At 45.9% G+C, this 16,651-nt stretch overlaps 1 protein-coding gene across 4 annotated transcripts in view; it reads right to left on the minus strand.

The window, feature by feature from the left end:
- Nucleotides 1-2,665: 2,665 nt before the first annotated feature.
- LOC135375477 (paired box protein Pax-6-like) overlaps nt 2,666-16,651 on the minus strand; it is a 107,844-nt gene continuing 93,858 nt past the window's right edge. For 2 of the 4 annotated variants that reach the window (XM_064608176.1, XM_064608174.1), the window contains exons 5-7: nt 10,516-10,818; nt 7,162-7,361; nt 2,666-5,648 (exon numbers count right to left, since the gene is read on the minus strand). In XM_064608176.1, the coding sequence (XP_064464246.1) occupies nt 5,409-5,648; nt 7,162-7,361; nt 10,516-10,818 (743 nt within the window). In that variant the 3' untranslated portion in view covers nt 2,666-5,408. The remainder of the gene's footprint in view (nt 5,649-7,161; nt 7,362-10,515; nt 10,819-16,651) is intronic. The other 2 variants (XM_064608175.1, XM_064608177.1) reach the window with 2 other exon arrangements.

Consider the following 16,651-nt stretch of genomic DNA (forward strand, 5'->3'; position numbering starts at 1 on the left):
ATGTAGGAAGTGGTTTGTATGTAAATGCTTTTTGTGAGTATCTTGTAGGCGCCTAGCCCACACACACATAGTCGCTCATACAGCGATACGAGACATGAAAATGTGGAATATTTGAACTTTTAATAATGCGATTACATATGGTGTGTCATGACCCGGTGAGGCTAGTCACGAGATTGGAAGTAGCTCGAAGAGCTCATAATTTCAAAACTACTCAAGAATCCTGTTTGGGTAAACGCCGGCAACCACAAGAACTTTCGCGACCGTCACGCTGGACCCTTCATAATCCATACAGATGTGAATTTCTCCTCGGATTTGCACGATTTCTGGGGGTCTACCCGTGGCAGGTAAGAGGGGGGGGGGGCTTTACTTCAAAGAACGCAACGTGACAAGAACACGAGAGACAGCTGAGGATGAATTGAGTTAAGACGCTCTTGTATGTAAATTTTAAACACGCTCTTCTTAGAAGAGAACGAGGTTCGCTTCGCCCCAATTGTTGTATCAGAAATCGTTTTGAAATCATTTAATTTCCTTGTGCCCTGCACAGTGCTGGTGTCTGTCAGCCAGACGCTTCCTTTCAAGTGCTACATCCTCTTATAATGCTTCAACATTAAAGTAGCACAGAAGTCATTTTTAACACCCAGTTTTCTTCCTATAAAACTGTTAAGTAGGCCAGTAAGATGCACCATGCGCCGCTGTCGTCTGCTACTCGACTGTTCGGGGTTCTGATAAAGCCTTTCTCCTTGCTCGGTAATGCTTCGGCCGCTCCTTCTATCCCCAATTCTCCGGGAGATCAAGGCGCTGACCCCCACTGACCGGCGAACCAGAACGAGTTCTCCTTATACCGTCATCGGTGACGTAGCATCATACCTCCTCATCCTCGTTATAGATGGAGTGGCGAGTTAAGGGTGAACGCGCGGAGCCATGTTTATGTGAGTTTTTTTCTGGGAAACAAATTAACATCAAAACCTTTCGCGCTATTCGGTATAATGACGCACACACTTTCATCAGATGTCTTAATCTGAAATTTTTTTGATGGCCCTCTGTACTCCTTTAAGCTTCTCTCTCGCCCACATATGGAGGTCTCTATTATAGGTGTGGGAATTTGACTCCCCAGAACTCGATGCAAGTTGCCTATTCCCTTATCATGAATCAGGTACTGCAAGATTCTTGCTTCAGTTCGGCCACGCGTCAATAGATAGAAAAAAAGAAAAAAAAAGCGAGGTATACACTTTTCCCACTTGACGCCACCTATTAGACCCTCCAAAACATTGAAGAAAAAATATTTTGAACTGAGACCTGCAAAATTACGTACACCCTCTACTTGCACAATGCTTTATTTTGTTTAGAAATATTGACGGTAGACGAGCGCCCTGTTTGGATCACGTGGCATGGAATGACCCTCGTGCGAATTCCCGGTAATCTGGGCGTCGGGTGTGTGAGTCAGCAACCTTGCCAGATACAGCGCATTGCAGTCTTGGCAAGCGAGATAAGACGCTGCTTATCAAGTGTAGGTGGAAGAAGTAAAACGAAGAAATATACGTGGCGTTGCCCTGGTATCAAATGTATTGCGTAGTTTCGTCGGTGCGCGTCAAAATGTGTTTGTGGTGGTCCGTGTTTGCAATAACGTTAATTTTGTTTGTGCCCCGTGACTTACTTGTGTGAGGACGAGGTGACTCTTCGGTGAAGACGCACAGGCATCACGAGCTTTACTAGCGGTGAGTGCATGGTCCTTGATTCGCAGTCTGTTGTCTCTTCTCCTAACACTGGTCTCACATCCAACCCAATAATCTCGCCAATGCTCGCGGCCTAGTTTGAAATTTTAATATGAGAGGTTATGTTCCGAAGCACATTTCTAAGTGTGCGTCAACTAGCGTTTGCGGTCTGACATGATGATTATGGCGCGTCTTCAGTGCGAGTCTCCATTGGAGCTGATATGCGGTTCCAAACCTCTATGCCAGCAGGCAGATATGTGCATATATTAAGAACCTTGAGATGGGGAGACAGGAGGAGCACGGGATTGCCTAGGATGTTCGCAATAAGACACATTCGAAACGATTTTCATGTAACCTTCACAGCCGTGAAAGAATGAATACAACCCCAGCACAGAAGAGGTATTTCTGCATGGATGTTTTCAGACGCACACTGCCTTATCAAAGCACAGAATACAATCTTAACATTCCAACGAGTGTTAACTCGAAACAGGGAAAGACGTAATGTAGACGGTTTTAACAGGATTTTTGCGAAAACCATTGCAGAACGTATCTGGCACCTTCGAAACTCTACTTGGAAAGGTTATTGTCGTATTGTCGTAAAGGTTATTGTGTATGTTGCGTCGGGATGACACACTACCTGGGAGCCATTTTGACACGACTAGAAGCAGTCCCTACCCTTTTTGATAAGTTACGGGCAGTTGGAAGGTTATACATACCCCCGTCGCTCATTGAAACCAACTGCCATTGAATCAGAGCCGTGTATCTTGAATACCCATCGTGTACGCGCATGTGGAATGACAGGGGTATAACACCTATAAAAAAATTAGTAGTGACGTCACATGGCTGGATTCCAGTCTTACCTTGACCTTTTGGAAGAGTAGGGCACCTTCTGTCATTCCTTCATGCTGCGAGGGAAGGAACGCACATATCAAAAAACGGAGACAAAGTGATTGTCTGTGTAGCTTTATTGCCTCAAGTCATGTCACCGGAGATCATTGGAGGAGTATTTCCACACGTCGTCTTAACTGGCAAATATAACGATGCGAGTTCCTGCCGCAAGGTGGAGAACAAAATGGAATATAAAACAGGGAACTGTTGTGGAAGTATCTGAAACAGATCATATGCACTCCACATCTGACACTTTCAAGTTTCGCCGCGCTTGCCACTGCACCGACTGCGGTACAACATACATGTCACGTATACGCATACCGTCGTGATGAGAACGGGTTGTTGGAATTGGAAATGAGAGAAAAATATGGAGATGTTAGTCCCGACCCAGTCAGGACTGGCTGGCTACTCCAAAACGCGTTTGCGGGTGGGAAAAATAGAGCCAGAAAAAGGAGAAAAACAAACAAACAGGAAAGAGGTAGAGGAACGGGTTGTTAAGGACGGAAGGATGTTATTAGGACATTTTAGTAGATCGGAAACACTGTACAAAACAATACAACGGAGGAAGTCGTCAAAACATTCGACAGCAACGTGCTTTCAACCGCTGCGAAGCGATTGGCTTATCAAGAAACTCGGAGCCGTGTTCGTGAACACCTTCTGATCTACTAAAGCTCCTTAGTATTTCTATTTATTTTGACAGGAAAAGTCAGCCAGAAAGGACAGCTTGCTATTCCTCGTTAAATAATTCCTTCGTATTTCGAGGCATTGATGCGTTCCGTGGGCGATGCACTGTTCAGATTATACAGACGTTCGGTACGTACGGACTGTGAGAAACGCCATATAGTGAAGGTGGCAGTCCGGACGGAGTATATTAAATAAACAGTAAGCTATTATTTTTTTCGCAGTTAATTTATGAAAGCTTAACTCTGCGTGCAAGTTTTCTCCTTTTAAAGTTAAATGCCTATGGCTTGATCTCCGAATCCCGTTCTTTCCTGTTTCTTCTTTTTTGGACCAAGATGACATAACAGCCGTGAAATTGAGTGTCTGCTCCCAAGAGAGCCAAAGAGTAACATGATTAGTAATGCGGGAAATTAAAGCGAACACTTTCTAGTACTATTTCTGGGAAGTGTTCACGGGTTATTCCCATAGAGAACACGTGTCCTAATCAGCGTCAAAGGGACAGCCAGATGAGTCCGTGCTTAAAATAATGACGATTGCGAGTTCATTGCGAACCAATACTGACATGGAATTTCCCAGGCCTGCATGCTTAGAACAAATCTCCGCTTAGAGCCATAGTAAACTTTGTGAAATCTCAATTTCGGTGAATGCTGCGCACTTTTCACATAGAGATAGTGAACACAGCTCAGTCTTTAAGAGCCTCAGAAATTGTGGCAAGAGCAAAATTTGAAAAAACAAAAACAAAAACAAACGGTGTATTTTTAAAGACTCGTGACGTGTACAGCGCAGAACGTTTTTTTTTAAAGGGAAAGACATTCGTTTTACTATGCTTAAAGTACCACTCCGTACTAAGTCTAATTTATGCGATTGCAATTTCCGTGCCTCACGTTATGATTCTCGGTAATTTCGGTATTTTATATTATAATATTATGATTTAGTTAATATACATTTTATTAATTTATTTTGGTATTATTTCCCTATGTGGCGGGGAAGGAACATCAAATTAGTTGCAAATTTTGAGAAGTATGAGAAAAAAAAAAAAAAGACGTGTGAATTGTGTCTCCCACGTAATGACATTTCTGCCTCCAAGGCCAGAGACACGGATCGGGGAAATGCTTGCGCCGTTGCTAGGAGACGAACGCGCGGCGCATGATGACGTCATTTTCTCTTGCAGAAACTGAAACTACAGTTCCTTCAAAAATTTAGTGGAAATGCGCTCACTGACAGCATTTACGGAATCAAATGAATAAGAGACTTCAGTTCAGAGTGGCACTTTAATCAACATTCAAGTTCCTTTCCTTGACTCTGAGTTGCAGCCTAAGTTTTCCGCAGGAAATACATACCTACTATTTACACATATGAGGCGTGATAGTAAAGAATTAAAAAAAAGAACACGAACGCCTCATATAGTCACACATACTCACGCACACACATATAAAGACACTTCGGTGAGAAATATACGTCGGTGCAGTGGAGGGATGAAGGGATACCACGCAGATTGCGGATTGTAGATCACCGGTAACAGTGTCAACAACGGGTTTAAAAGAGTAATTAATAAATAGAGGAGCAACAATGTCTAGTCCTGTTCCAAAGCACGCACGAGCGTTTGCACCAGCACATCACACTCGATTCTTTGGTCTGTGTCTGTAGATGACGACACTGCTCTGTGGCGTTGCGGTTATTTAGCGAGTGTCCACGACAGAGTCAGTATTAGGTGGGGTCACTGCGTGTTGTGGTTCCTTAAATCCAAAAGGTGCAAAAGACGGCGCCACAGATTCGTAGCGTCATTAGCAGTTTCGGCCATTTCGAGTGTACACTGAAGATAGAGTCACTGGCTGTTGTCGCCGTTTAGCTGAAAACGAACGTCCACAAGGGATGCCTTCACAACTTCTGTTGGGTTGTAGTTCTGCCCAGCACTAGTGCCCGAAGCTTTTTAAAATGGTGAGCTTGTGGCTTTCTGGAAGCAGAGGTGTGTCAAAGACGGCGTCCCTGTGGCTTGTGGCTGTCCAGCACATGACGAATATCCACTGGATGGCACCACTGAAGACTGCGTAGCTGACTGTCCCAAAAACGAGAGTGCCTAGCTCCAGCTAGACGGCGCATACCTCTGCAGGGTTGTGCCCGGTTGTCCTAAGAAGTGTGACCAGTCTGCTGCCTGCAGTGTGAGAAGGCTGAGTTTTCGCCTCCCATCCGTATCGCTGGCGGCTGAACTGGTGTTGAAGCCGGCGGCGAGGGGCTAGCGCGGGGAAGCTCTGGCGAAGACGGGGGCGAACTGCTCAGGGGCGAGCAACTTGCCGCTGTTGGATCGGGCTTGAGGAGGTGCATGCGCTGATGGCGACGCCACTTGGCGCGTCTGTTGGAAAACCACACCTGTTGTCAAACAACCAAGCGTTGATCTCCACTCTGCGGAAGCACAGCCATCAGTACAGTGTCCCTCGAGCCAACGGTCCGAGATAAGACTGCTTGGCAAGAGGGACATCCAATATACAAGATGTAACACTAGAAGGTTCCAGGCCCCTTACCATTGATGTTCCTTTTTAAGTTTAAAGTGTGTGCCACACTTCGTCCCGAATTATTCCACCATGAATGTGAGAGACTATAATTTGTATCGATGTGAACCTGCACAAGTTGTACAGCAAAGGGGTAGTAGAAGCGCCGGAAATGGGCATCACGAACGCCAAAACTCATCAGACACTGACGTCATTGCAGGAGCACCCACTAGTGGGGGAGCCCCGATGAAATCACGTGCTTACGGCTACCAATGGGAGTGGCCATAGCTCTCGCTCTTCTTACATCAAAGCTTGTCGCGTACGCATGTTCGAGGGTTTATATCTCGCCAAGTACGACACGTAGAAAAATAACTGCCCCATTCTTAAACAATCCTGGACTCGACACTCCGCATCTACTCCAACGAGTGGAGGAAAGAAGCTTCCACTTGAGGAGCCATTGGGCTTCAAGGAAACGGCGGCGCAACCGAGCACTACTCGAGGAGAGCACGAAGGATTTCACGGAGGACACGTTTGAAGGAGGACACGTTTTGTGTCAAGTTCCAATTTTGAAGCACAATATCGGCCACCAGGTGCAGCCCGAGTGGAAGGCCTATAGTCGGGGGCCGTTTAAAAATACGACTCAAATTCTTTTTTCATCAGGGACTGTCACAACCCCTTTCACGTCTTTGATTGGCGGATGTTGGTTCTTTATAGCGTGATATCGTGTTTGGGAGAAGATCCAGCTAATGTAAAGGGATCGTTTCACTAATGAAGGGGCCGGGAACTTCCAAATGACACACCCTACATACAGAGTGAGAGAAACAGGGCTCGATGCGCATAATAGAATTTCCCCACTTGGAAATCAGTAGTTCTCTTTCAAGTGTTAAGAGCAAACTACTTCAACAGAAGGGACTACTTACACGTTAAATTAAACTGTTTTTTTTTTCATCCACGCAACGTGCGCAAGACACGAAGTCGTTATTGGCATCGGGGCAAAGCACGTGTTTCTGTCAACTCTTAAAGTTGCTGCTCGGTTAATGAGCACCATTAAGCATGTACAAGCAGTGCGATCTACCTCTTCTCGCATCACTTAAGTTCAGAGGCATCGTATAAACACAGGGTACAGCACTTTTTATGTGTACGTGGTTTCGTGTGACCCTCATGCATAGTTAGTAGTAACATCACGCTCATCATAGCTTCTTTGTGCTATCTCCTCCAAAGCTAGTGCATACTGACAAGCTGTAACAGCGCTGAACGAGATGTTCCCATAGCGTCACTTCATAAGGAAGCCGATCTTTCTTGCACCTTTGGCAAGTACCGCTATGAATGTACGGACGCCTCTGACCACGATGCACGAGCTCACCGGGCATGCGAAGACTAAACGTGAACCGTACCTGCACGCGTGCTTCCGACAAATTAGTCTTTGAAGCCAGCCGTTCTCTTGTGCTGACACAGGGGTAGTGGCTCTTTTCGAACTCTTCCTCCAGCACTTCCAGCTGTTCCGGACTGAAGGTGGTGCGGTTACGACGGAACTTGGGTCGGTCTCCTCCGACCGATTCTCCTTCATCACCAGGGTACACAGCGTCCTGTTCCACTGCAAAGTAAAAGCGGTGCACAATGAACAGGGCGTGTGGACAGCATAGGAAGCAGCACGAGAAAAGATCTCCGTGTAAAAGGGCAACCCGTACTATCCCGCGGGAGAGAGAGAGAGAGAGAAATACATGATGACAATGATATCCCGCGGGAGTTGCTTACCGTGACCTATGATTTCGAGAAACGTCCACATGTGGCGCCATGTTTGTGGTATGGCTGGTGTCTGTCCATTACTTCGCATGGTATTCAAGTACAAAAAGGCAGTTGTCTGAGTACGTTCGTATCTCGCGTTTCCTCGCATGTGGGTGCACCACGATGTGGAAATAATTGCGCGTAGAGGATTTGCTGCAAGCAGGTGGAGAAATTCCTATAAGCGTTACAATGCTGCTTTTACGAAGCGTCCCTTATGGGACAGCATGACACCTGCTGCCATGCTCCTCTCTGCTATCGTTCGTTCTATGAAGAACTGCGATGCAAGGAGATACGTTGTTAGTAAAGACACGTAAAAAGTGCTGAAGGTCCACCGTGATCTGCACCATAGAGTGGTTGGTCTGTGGATTAACTTTGACGAGGGTTCCTTAATGTGCGCCGAAATCTCGGGCCACCATATTTAAACGTCGAAATTTCAAAACTTGCGGAAAACGACGTGTCCGAGCCACGACCTACTAGATTATAACGACCATGTCGTGGGCACCCCTTCCCAGCGCCGCATTTTTGGAAGCTAGCGATGGCGCTTCTCATCGTCCCAGTTATTGCTTCCTCAACTTCTACAATACTTTGTACTTCAGCTTACCTTAGTATTTCTGTACAAGCGGTGGACGTTCCACGGATGTTTTATTCTGAGGTTGATTATCATCATCATTCTACGCGTTTTCATAGGAGCTATCGCTGTCGTCTGCTACGGTAGTCGTACATACGCTTCTACGCGTTCAGAATTCAAATTTCCGTCGTCCAATCGTGGCGTGCCGATGAGTAGCGCCCCTAGCGGATCGTGCGAACGGACTCCTGATAGGGGTTGCTGATTGTGACATGGTCGTTATAATCTAGTAGGTCGTGGTCCGAGCAACGTTTACCCTGGAACCAAGTTGCTAGCGTTCTTGGCCGAATTCGATCCCACAGCCTCGGAATCAATTGGTGGACGTCCCAGCGACTCATCTGTACCGAGGAAGGTGTCACGCTCGGTATACACAAGAGGAGAAGTTTGAACTACCCGTCCACCCCCGTGGCGTCGCACTTCCAGCACCTTGTGCTGACATCTACGGATAGAGGGGGCGAACAGCAGTGTATTTTAACTTTTCGTCTTTCTGCCGCCTCTTTCCCTCACCCATACATTCTGAGATCGTATGATCGTATATCTATCGCTCCGTAGTCAAACAATGAATGACCTTGGTACATCAAGACGGATGACAGTGCGACTTTCCTCGTGGGACCTGACGCAGTTGACATCGTATGACGGAGGATATTCCGTGAAATCGTATCGTACAGGAAATATTGGAACTGCGTGGAATTAACTAAGGAGTTTATTGATTACGCGAGGCAGGCGCGTTCTTTCCGTTTTTGCATGTATTGCGCGGGCTTAGCTTGGCGTTGGGGAAATACACGTAATAATGAATATGGCATGCAGATCGTTGAGATGAGCGGCATTCGCATCCTGCTCTGTGTGCGGTGCTGTAATCTCGTATGCTGTTGTCTGGTTGTTTTAGATGGCAAGCGTTCACGCGTAACGTGCTACACGGCGACTTGGTATGGATATAGGTTATCGTATAACAGGTGTTACCACGATGTGGATACTAGTGATCATCATGAGACACCTGCCGAGACCTGAGAATGTATACAGGGTGTTTCAGTTAAATCCCCGGGCTAAATAATTCGCGAACGGGTGCACCAATCCACGAGCTTTCTTTTTTACAAGTATCTGTCCGATACCACGTACAAGCTGCATACCGTGTGAATGAGTGGGAGGCGCTCATTATTAAAATAACAATGCAAATGAGTTTCGTAAAAAAGCGTAACTTCTAAAGCAGGGCGCTGTCGGCATTAAAATGGGTACTACCCCTTTTGGGACCTTCAGTGGACACCTTTTAGAGAAAAATCTGCCACCTAAGCGGGTCATTTGTTGCAGTAATTAATTGGTTTCGGTTTACGTATTTTTTTTTGCGGCTGGTCGTGGCGAAGCGCAAAAGGGCGTATTTCATTGGTGTAATTCATTGGTGTAAGTACGTAATTCATTGATGGATAAGGGAGTGAAAGAGCGTCCTTTTGCGCTTCGCAGCCACAAGCCGCGACAAAGATACGTAAACCGAAACTAATTAATTACTGCAACAAATGACCCGCTTCGGTGGCAGATTTTTCTCTAAAAGGTGTCCACTGAAGGTCCCCAAAGGGGTAGTACCCATTTTAATACCGACAGCGCCCTGCTTTAGAAGTTACGCTTTTTTACTTAACTCATTTGCATTTTTATCTTAATAATGAGCGCCTCCCACTAATCCACACGGTGTGCAGCTTGTAGGTGGTATCGGACAGATACTTGTAAAAAAGAAAGCTCGTGGATTGGTGCACCCGTTCGCGAATTATTTAGCCCGGGGATTTAACTGAAACACCCGGTATATAGGTTGCTAGATGCGGCAGATGTCCATGGCCAAATCTAAAACCGTTCTGTATATGACTGTAGATTGCTACTGATTGTAGGTTGCTATTGTAGTATTCAGAAGCCGTCTTGTGCAGACATTCGTCTAGAGTTCCTCTGAACAGTCCCTGTTGAGAAGAACGGTCTCTGTTGGAAATATCGGCGGTTCCCAACCTGAGTCTCTTACTTTAATCTACCTTTGCTGGATAGCTGGACTTTCCAGCGAAAATCTAGTTTGTGGGGTTCACCCCTCTGTTGGTTCTCATCTCATGCAGTGCCTTCGTCACTCCGCAAAGCAGAACTACTTCGCTCCCTCAGCTTTCTGTTACAGTTGGGATGCTAAGTGACTTACTATATGTATATCCACGACACAAGACATACGATAAGTTTAACTGGGTTATTGTGTATTTGGAGCTAGGTGGCTGTCCTAAAAGCGCCTGCATGCTACAAGACCATGCTGCAAGTCAACGACTGGGCACGTGATCGTTAGGTATGGGCTCGAGCCCTGTCAGAGCTCGAGAATACTAACCGTCTAACTTACGTTCTTCGCTGGCTGGTCGAGGCTCCCTGAGGGCTGCCAACGTCGGGTCCAGCGCCGGGTTGACGGCAGGTCCCGGTGCTGTGGCCAGAAACGGGGACCAGATGTGAGGGGTGCCCGGGGTCACCGTCGGGGGAGGAGGGGCACCGGCACCCCAGGGAAAGGCGTATGGGTGGTAGATGCCGGCGTAGCCCGCAGCACGAGCGAATTCGGCGGCTGCACGTTCGGCGGCGCGGTTTCGCAGGATGCGGTTGATGGAGGACACGCTGGGTGCAGTACTGTTGCTACATACTCCTGCGCGGTGAACAGAAATAACACGATGTTGGTTAAATGGTTTCACATATTCCATTTCTACAGGCTATCGCGTTTCGTATGTGAAAGACATGCGAAGTGAAACAAGTTTTATTGAAGAGCAATGGGGCAGACAAGGAATATTTCACGACCTTCCCGTTTGACTTCGCAAGCAGAACTTGTCATGTTTTCTGGCGACTTTGGTGATCGGCGCACTGCTTGTCTTTCTCTATGACGCTTAAAGGGACAGTCTGCTGCTGCCAACTGATTGTAACATTACAATTTCATTTGACTGCAAGTTACGTGTAGATATGTCATATGTCAAACTTGGTTCAACAGAGCGTTGCAGTCTTTGAGACAAAAGAGAAAAAAGGGGATTGAGGACTGCTTTGAGGAACCGTTCCTCAAAGCAATCCTCAATCCCCTTTTTTCTTGTTTGGCGTTTTTTTTTTCGTGTTTGGAAAAAGAGAAATTGGAAGCTATTTAAAGTGACGTCACGACAGGTAAAGTGATTTCTATAAATTCCACTAAAATTCCAAATTCTATAGATCCCAAAATTCTATTCCACTATAAATAACTGACTGCGAATTTAATTGAAATATATATATATATATATATATATATATATATATATATTTTTGCGCGGTGAATCTGAGCATCATAAGAAAGCCTGTGGTAGTGTTTGCTTAGCTTTTGGTCTGGGCTATCAGTTTAACTCTATACTACAACTACATCCAAGAAGCTGCTGAGGTATCCTTGAATCCTCCACCAAATCTTGCTGCCATGTCCACAACACCCCCAACCCGGGATTCCGCTTTCCTCTCGATATTTATCTTATCTTTCACTCTTTTTGAGACTGCACTGAAAACCGGTTAACAGAAAGCGCAACCGTACTTTCGTCAGTTAATCGCGAGCGTTAATTGAGAAATTTCGCAACTCTGATACGTCTTCGGTACCACCTTCCAATTAGCACGGCTTAGATCCCAAGCAGATAGAGGGTGTACGGAGCGAATGGGCGGAAGAGATCTGAGTTTGTTCGCACAATGGAACACTTTGGCACATCGATGCATGAGGAGATTGAGATCGAATTTAGATGTTTTCACTTATCGTCGCTTGACGCTAACTCTGTGACGTTAAACGACGCAAGGTTGACGCAAACTTCGGCGTATGGGACACCTTTGTGATAAACACAGATTATATCTGTGACGTTTTTTTTGTTTTTTTTTTTTCAGCAACAGGCATGCCTTCGTCGGAACGGGAAATGAAGTGCTGCATGTGATTAAAAAAAAAAGAAAAAGAAAATTAGTGTAGGGGAAAAGTGGGTGACTAGATGTACGCAGGTTGTCATCAGTATAGAGAGCGACTGACGCAGATGTGAATCACATGTGTGAATCGGTTATCAGAAGAGATAGATCACACAATGGTAATTAGCACTCGCGCCTATCTGCTTCTTCTTCAGCCTATCTTTTAGCGATTGATCAATCGAAACAAAACAAAAAAAGTTACAAAGTGGCACAATATGGAGATTAAATAGGTTGCAGTTTGCAAGGGTGAGTCTTAATACATAGTCTGACCAATCCCCAAAGAAGAAAGGATGGAATGGAAATAGGAATTGCGAGCTACACGCTTGGATGGCATTTCAATTCAAGATGAAGACGAATTTGTACTCCAAAACGGTTTTATGTTCGTTTTAGACTACAATATTAGAAAATCGAAGTAATATTACCGATCTTATTGCCGCTATACTAGGAAGATGTGCGTCTTTGCAGAATTCCAGATCTGCCTCTCAGATCTTTCGCGAGGATCGTAGCTTTATTCATTCTCTATTATCTGTTCATTAATTCCGGTAACTGAACTGCACAGGCATAACGGAAATAGCGTTAGCAAAATGTTTGCTAGATGCGTCGTATCCAGCGCGGTCTATCCACAGTCAGAATCTTGGGGAAGCCGTCCCTATTAAAAATATATTTTGGACGTCGCTGGAGCGGCTAAACCTTCTACAATCATCTGTCACAAGATTTCAGTTTCTCGCGTCTCAGAGCCAATGATTTATCCAGACACCCCTTACATCCCACCAACACGCCCCTCCCCCCTCCCCCCCAAACACACACAAATGTTCAGCGATACCTCCTTCCTTTCTTTTCAGTGCGCCTCTACAGGGGGATCTTTGCTGTTTCAGCTTTGGACGCATGGCGGCAGCACATACATAAAGCTGGTGCAGCCTAACTGCAATAATGACATCCCACGTGCTTATAGGGTGTAGATAAACTACAACGGAGAGCTCACCAGTTCCATGAAAGAATTCGCGACCCGTATCTTGACTATACGTGCTCACGACTAAAGACTAATACCTAAATAATCTCCATATCCTACACCATTCAAGTAAATACCGAGCAACGATAATTTTTAGCGAGAAAATGCAAGGTAAAACGCGCTTCGAAATCGGCATCTTTCTTTCGCTATCCTGCCATTTCGCAAAGGGACAGAAACAAAGAAACGAACAGGACAACGCAAGGACTGCCTACGTCAAATACACGCTATAACTCACTCGCGTACTATACTTCATTGCTGAACGTAAATCATTTGCAGAGCTTCACACATCACGAGCAAGTACACCGTAAACTTTTTCACACCTTTAAAGGTGTGCGCTATGCACATTCAACCTGGTTGCGTAACATTGCATCTCCAGGATGATATTTTACAAAATTAGGAAAGCATTACTAAAGATCAAATGTTAGTGCAAATCTTGCTTTCAATATGTCTTGGATATTGTCAGTACGTGCTATTGCATACATGCATCGCTACCGATAATCGAGCACGCGCAAGTGTCTACAATACTGTTCAACAATGTTGAGATGTTGCAAGACTGCATTTTTGGAGGACAGACAACACTCGAGTAAAGAAAATTTGTGCGAAACCGTGCTCCATTATGATGTTACCAAAATTACACCTAAAAAGGCGTGCGCCATGCACGTTATTACACCTTTAAAGGTGTGAAAAGATTTAGAGTGTAGAGCATGAACAGAAAACAGGAACATGCCTTTCGTGGTTTAAATATCGGTATACGGCAACGTACTCGCAAATGTTCTCCCCAAGTTGAACGTGCCTCCAGATAAATGACTTGGTTGCGCCAATGCGGCTGACACGTTTACTTGGGACAGGCAGGACGAAGTTAACGTGCCAAGGGTGTCGCGTTGCGGGCGCGTGCACGACTCGCTGCTGGTGATGGCGGATGTTTGGCAAGGGAGTAGGTGCCACTCATTGGGCCGTAGCTGCGAAGACGCCCAGTAGCAACACAGCCACCGGGGACGAGGACCGCTGGATCGAACCCTTCATAAAGAATATACCGAGCAATTCCGGTTGGTAAACAGCTCCTGTATAGACGACGAGCAGGAAAACAGTTCAGTGGGCAATAAAAATGTTTGTGCTTGGGCTTCACGAGCAGTCGTATGGTGTGTGCGTGGCTGATGCCGTGACGTGGCGCAAGGCCTCTACACGCAGTAATTCTTTAGCACGAGTCTCCTATATATACCCCTAAAATCGTTGATAAGCACGCTGGCAATGTTCGCCGGTATAGCACAACGTACTTATCGGTTTAGTCCTAATATATAGTGCGACCTTGATCAATATATCTTCCGTCACTACGGGTATGGGTGCAGTGCTTGCTCGCGTAGGATTTGAAGCTTATAAAAGAACTTGACTGAAACAAACCACAACGGCGTTTTTCTTTATAGCGTAGTTCCGCTTGTTATGGCTATGTTGTTTTTTTTATCAAGATATCGATCATGTGAACCTTCACATGGAGATGCACTGAAAAGAGGGAGACACCCCGCCATCAATCGAACTTTACCGAGAGCTCAAGCGAACTCATTTCGCTGCCAAGTCTGGTTGGATGTTGTACTTGCTCTCACGGTTCAGTTATGTAAAAAGGGTGCTGGTTCGTATCTCGTCTGCGGAGCTTTATGTCAGCGAGCTCTGTTTCGCAAACCTTGCGCTCTGAATCCATGGAACTGTAACAGAGCACCGCTGAAATGTGCACTGGCTAAACTCTAGGTTGCTTCTTCCTGCTCGTGCAACATATTATTATATATATATAGCGCGCTCGATCTGACGAGTAATGGAACGTCGATGTCATGAACGACGGACCCGTGGTGCCGTTAGGTGGCTCACTGGCATTTACACCAAGTATCCAAATCCTACCGAGTACAGGTGTAAACGGAGAGGTAGCTTTCTATCGCCACTTACTTTATAGGAACGGCAAAGAGTGCCTGTATCCAGCCGGCTAGATCAGAAAGTCTGGTCGAATTCGGTTGGCACCTGGACGAACGCCGACATTAGCTTATACTTAATGGTTACCCACGCCCATCTTAATATGTATAAGAGGTCGACACTTCTGAGTCGTGCTCAGTCATGCTCGCTCACTCCCTGCTGAGATAGCATGAGTGAGCATGACTGAGCATGCTCTTGAGTGAGTTTTGCTGAGGTATGATTATGACACCATAGTACACTCTTAAAAAAAAGGGTGTACTTTACCTCCTTTTCTTGCCACATATATAACACCCTTTTGGAGAGTACAATTACGCTCAAAAGGGTGTCTCCTCACTCCCTCAAGGGAGTTGCATAACACCTTCTCCCTGCCGGGGAGTAATATCACGCTCCAGTAGGGAGAAAGGTGTTATGCTACTCCCTTGAGGGAGTGAGGAAACACCCTTTTGAGCGTAACTATACTCTCAAAAGGGTGTTATATATGTGGCAAAAAAATGAGGTAAAGTACACCCTTTTTTAGAAGTGTAGGCGAGGCAACATGGCGACCACCGCGAGTTTCGAATTGGATTTTTAATTCGACAAAAATGAGTAAGGCCACGTGCGGTAAATAATTTGTTTCTGATACAGTTTTGTATAATCTCCCGAAATATCGCACTATAGCCTCGAAGTTTCAGAATAATGGCGGATCGGAGCGCCGGACAAGGACCCTGGTTACGCGGATGTCCGTGCTGTAGGGAGATGCTTCACTATATAGTAGCGGAAAGCGCTCCAAACAATCCGGCGGTGTCCGCCTCACCCAGGGTACGAGTAAGCTGAAGTAATGGGACGCCTTTGGTGTGACTTTCCGTCAAGTGTGTCTTGTCGGGTGTGTCGTTTCCTGTCGCAATTACACAGACTGCCGACGACGCGAGCAAACACGTGCACCCAGCCATAGAACAGCAGCCGTGTTTCCTGTCTCACCCCGCGCGCCCAGCGAAGCGGTCAGCTGTGCATGGTGTCATTTCGGCACTCACAAATCGCCCTTTGTGCGCCATTGAGATAAAGAAACCATTTGGGCTCGCCCCAGACTTAGTGAATCTGGGCATCTCAGCTATCGTAAAGCTTTGTCTCTGCGCTGTAAGAGAGACCGCGGGGTCATGATCTCTATTGAGAAGTGATTCTGCGGGACGAGTCGGTTGATGGTGTCGACCCAGAAAGACTGCGCATGTGGGAAATGTAACGGGATACAACATTGATGCGGTATTGTTGCGTATTACGGAGGTGTACGTATGTATCAAGAGGTTTTCAATTTGAAGGCGGTAATCTGTGAGAAGAAACGGAATGATTTTGGACTTTATGGGAACCGCAGTTGCATTGCCGCAACCATTATAGTCACATACTAGGTAGCGCAATCAACGAAATGCATGGAGTTACATGAACTGGACTACATTTCACGATTTGTCATGACAGTGCTACGTACCTCATCAATGTACATTAATAAAAATACTTTGGCTTTGAATCAAACTGCTATGCCAGTTTTATTCAGAGATTTGATTCAGATTCACTTCTGGTGACTGTTGCATTCAGGGGA

The sequence above is a fragment of the Ornithodoros turicata genome, unplaced genomic scaffold (genome assembly GCF_037126465.1).
Source record: "Ornithodoros turicata isolate Travis unplaced genomic scaffold, ASM3712646v1 ctg00000864.1, whole genome shotgun sequence".
In the NCBI taxonomy this organism is placed as follows: domain Eukaryota; kingdom Metazoa; phylum Arthropoda; class Arachnida; order Ixodida; family Argasidae; genus Ornithodoros; species Ornithodoros turicata.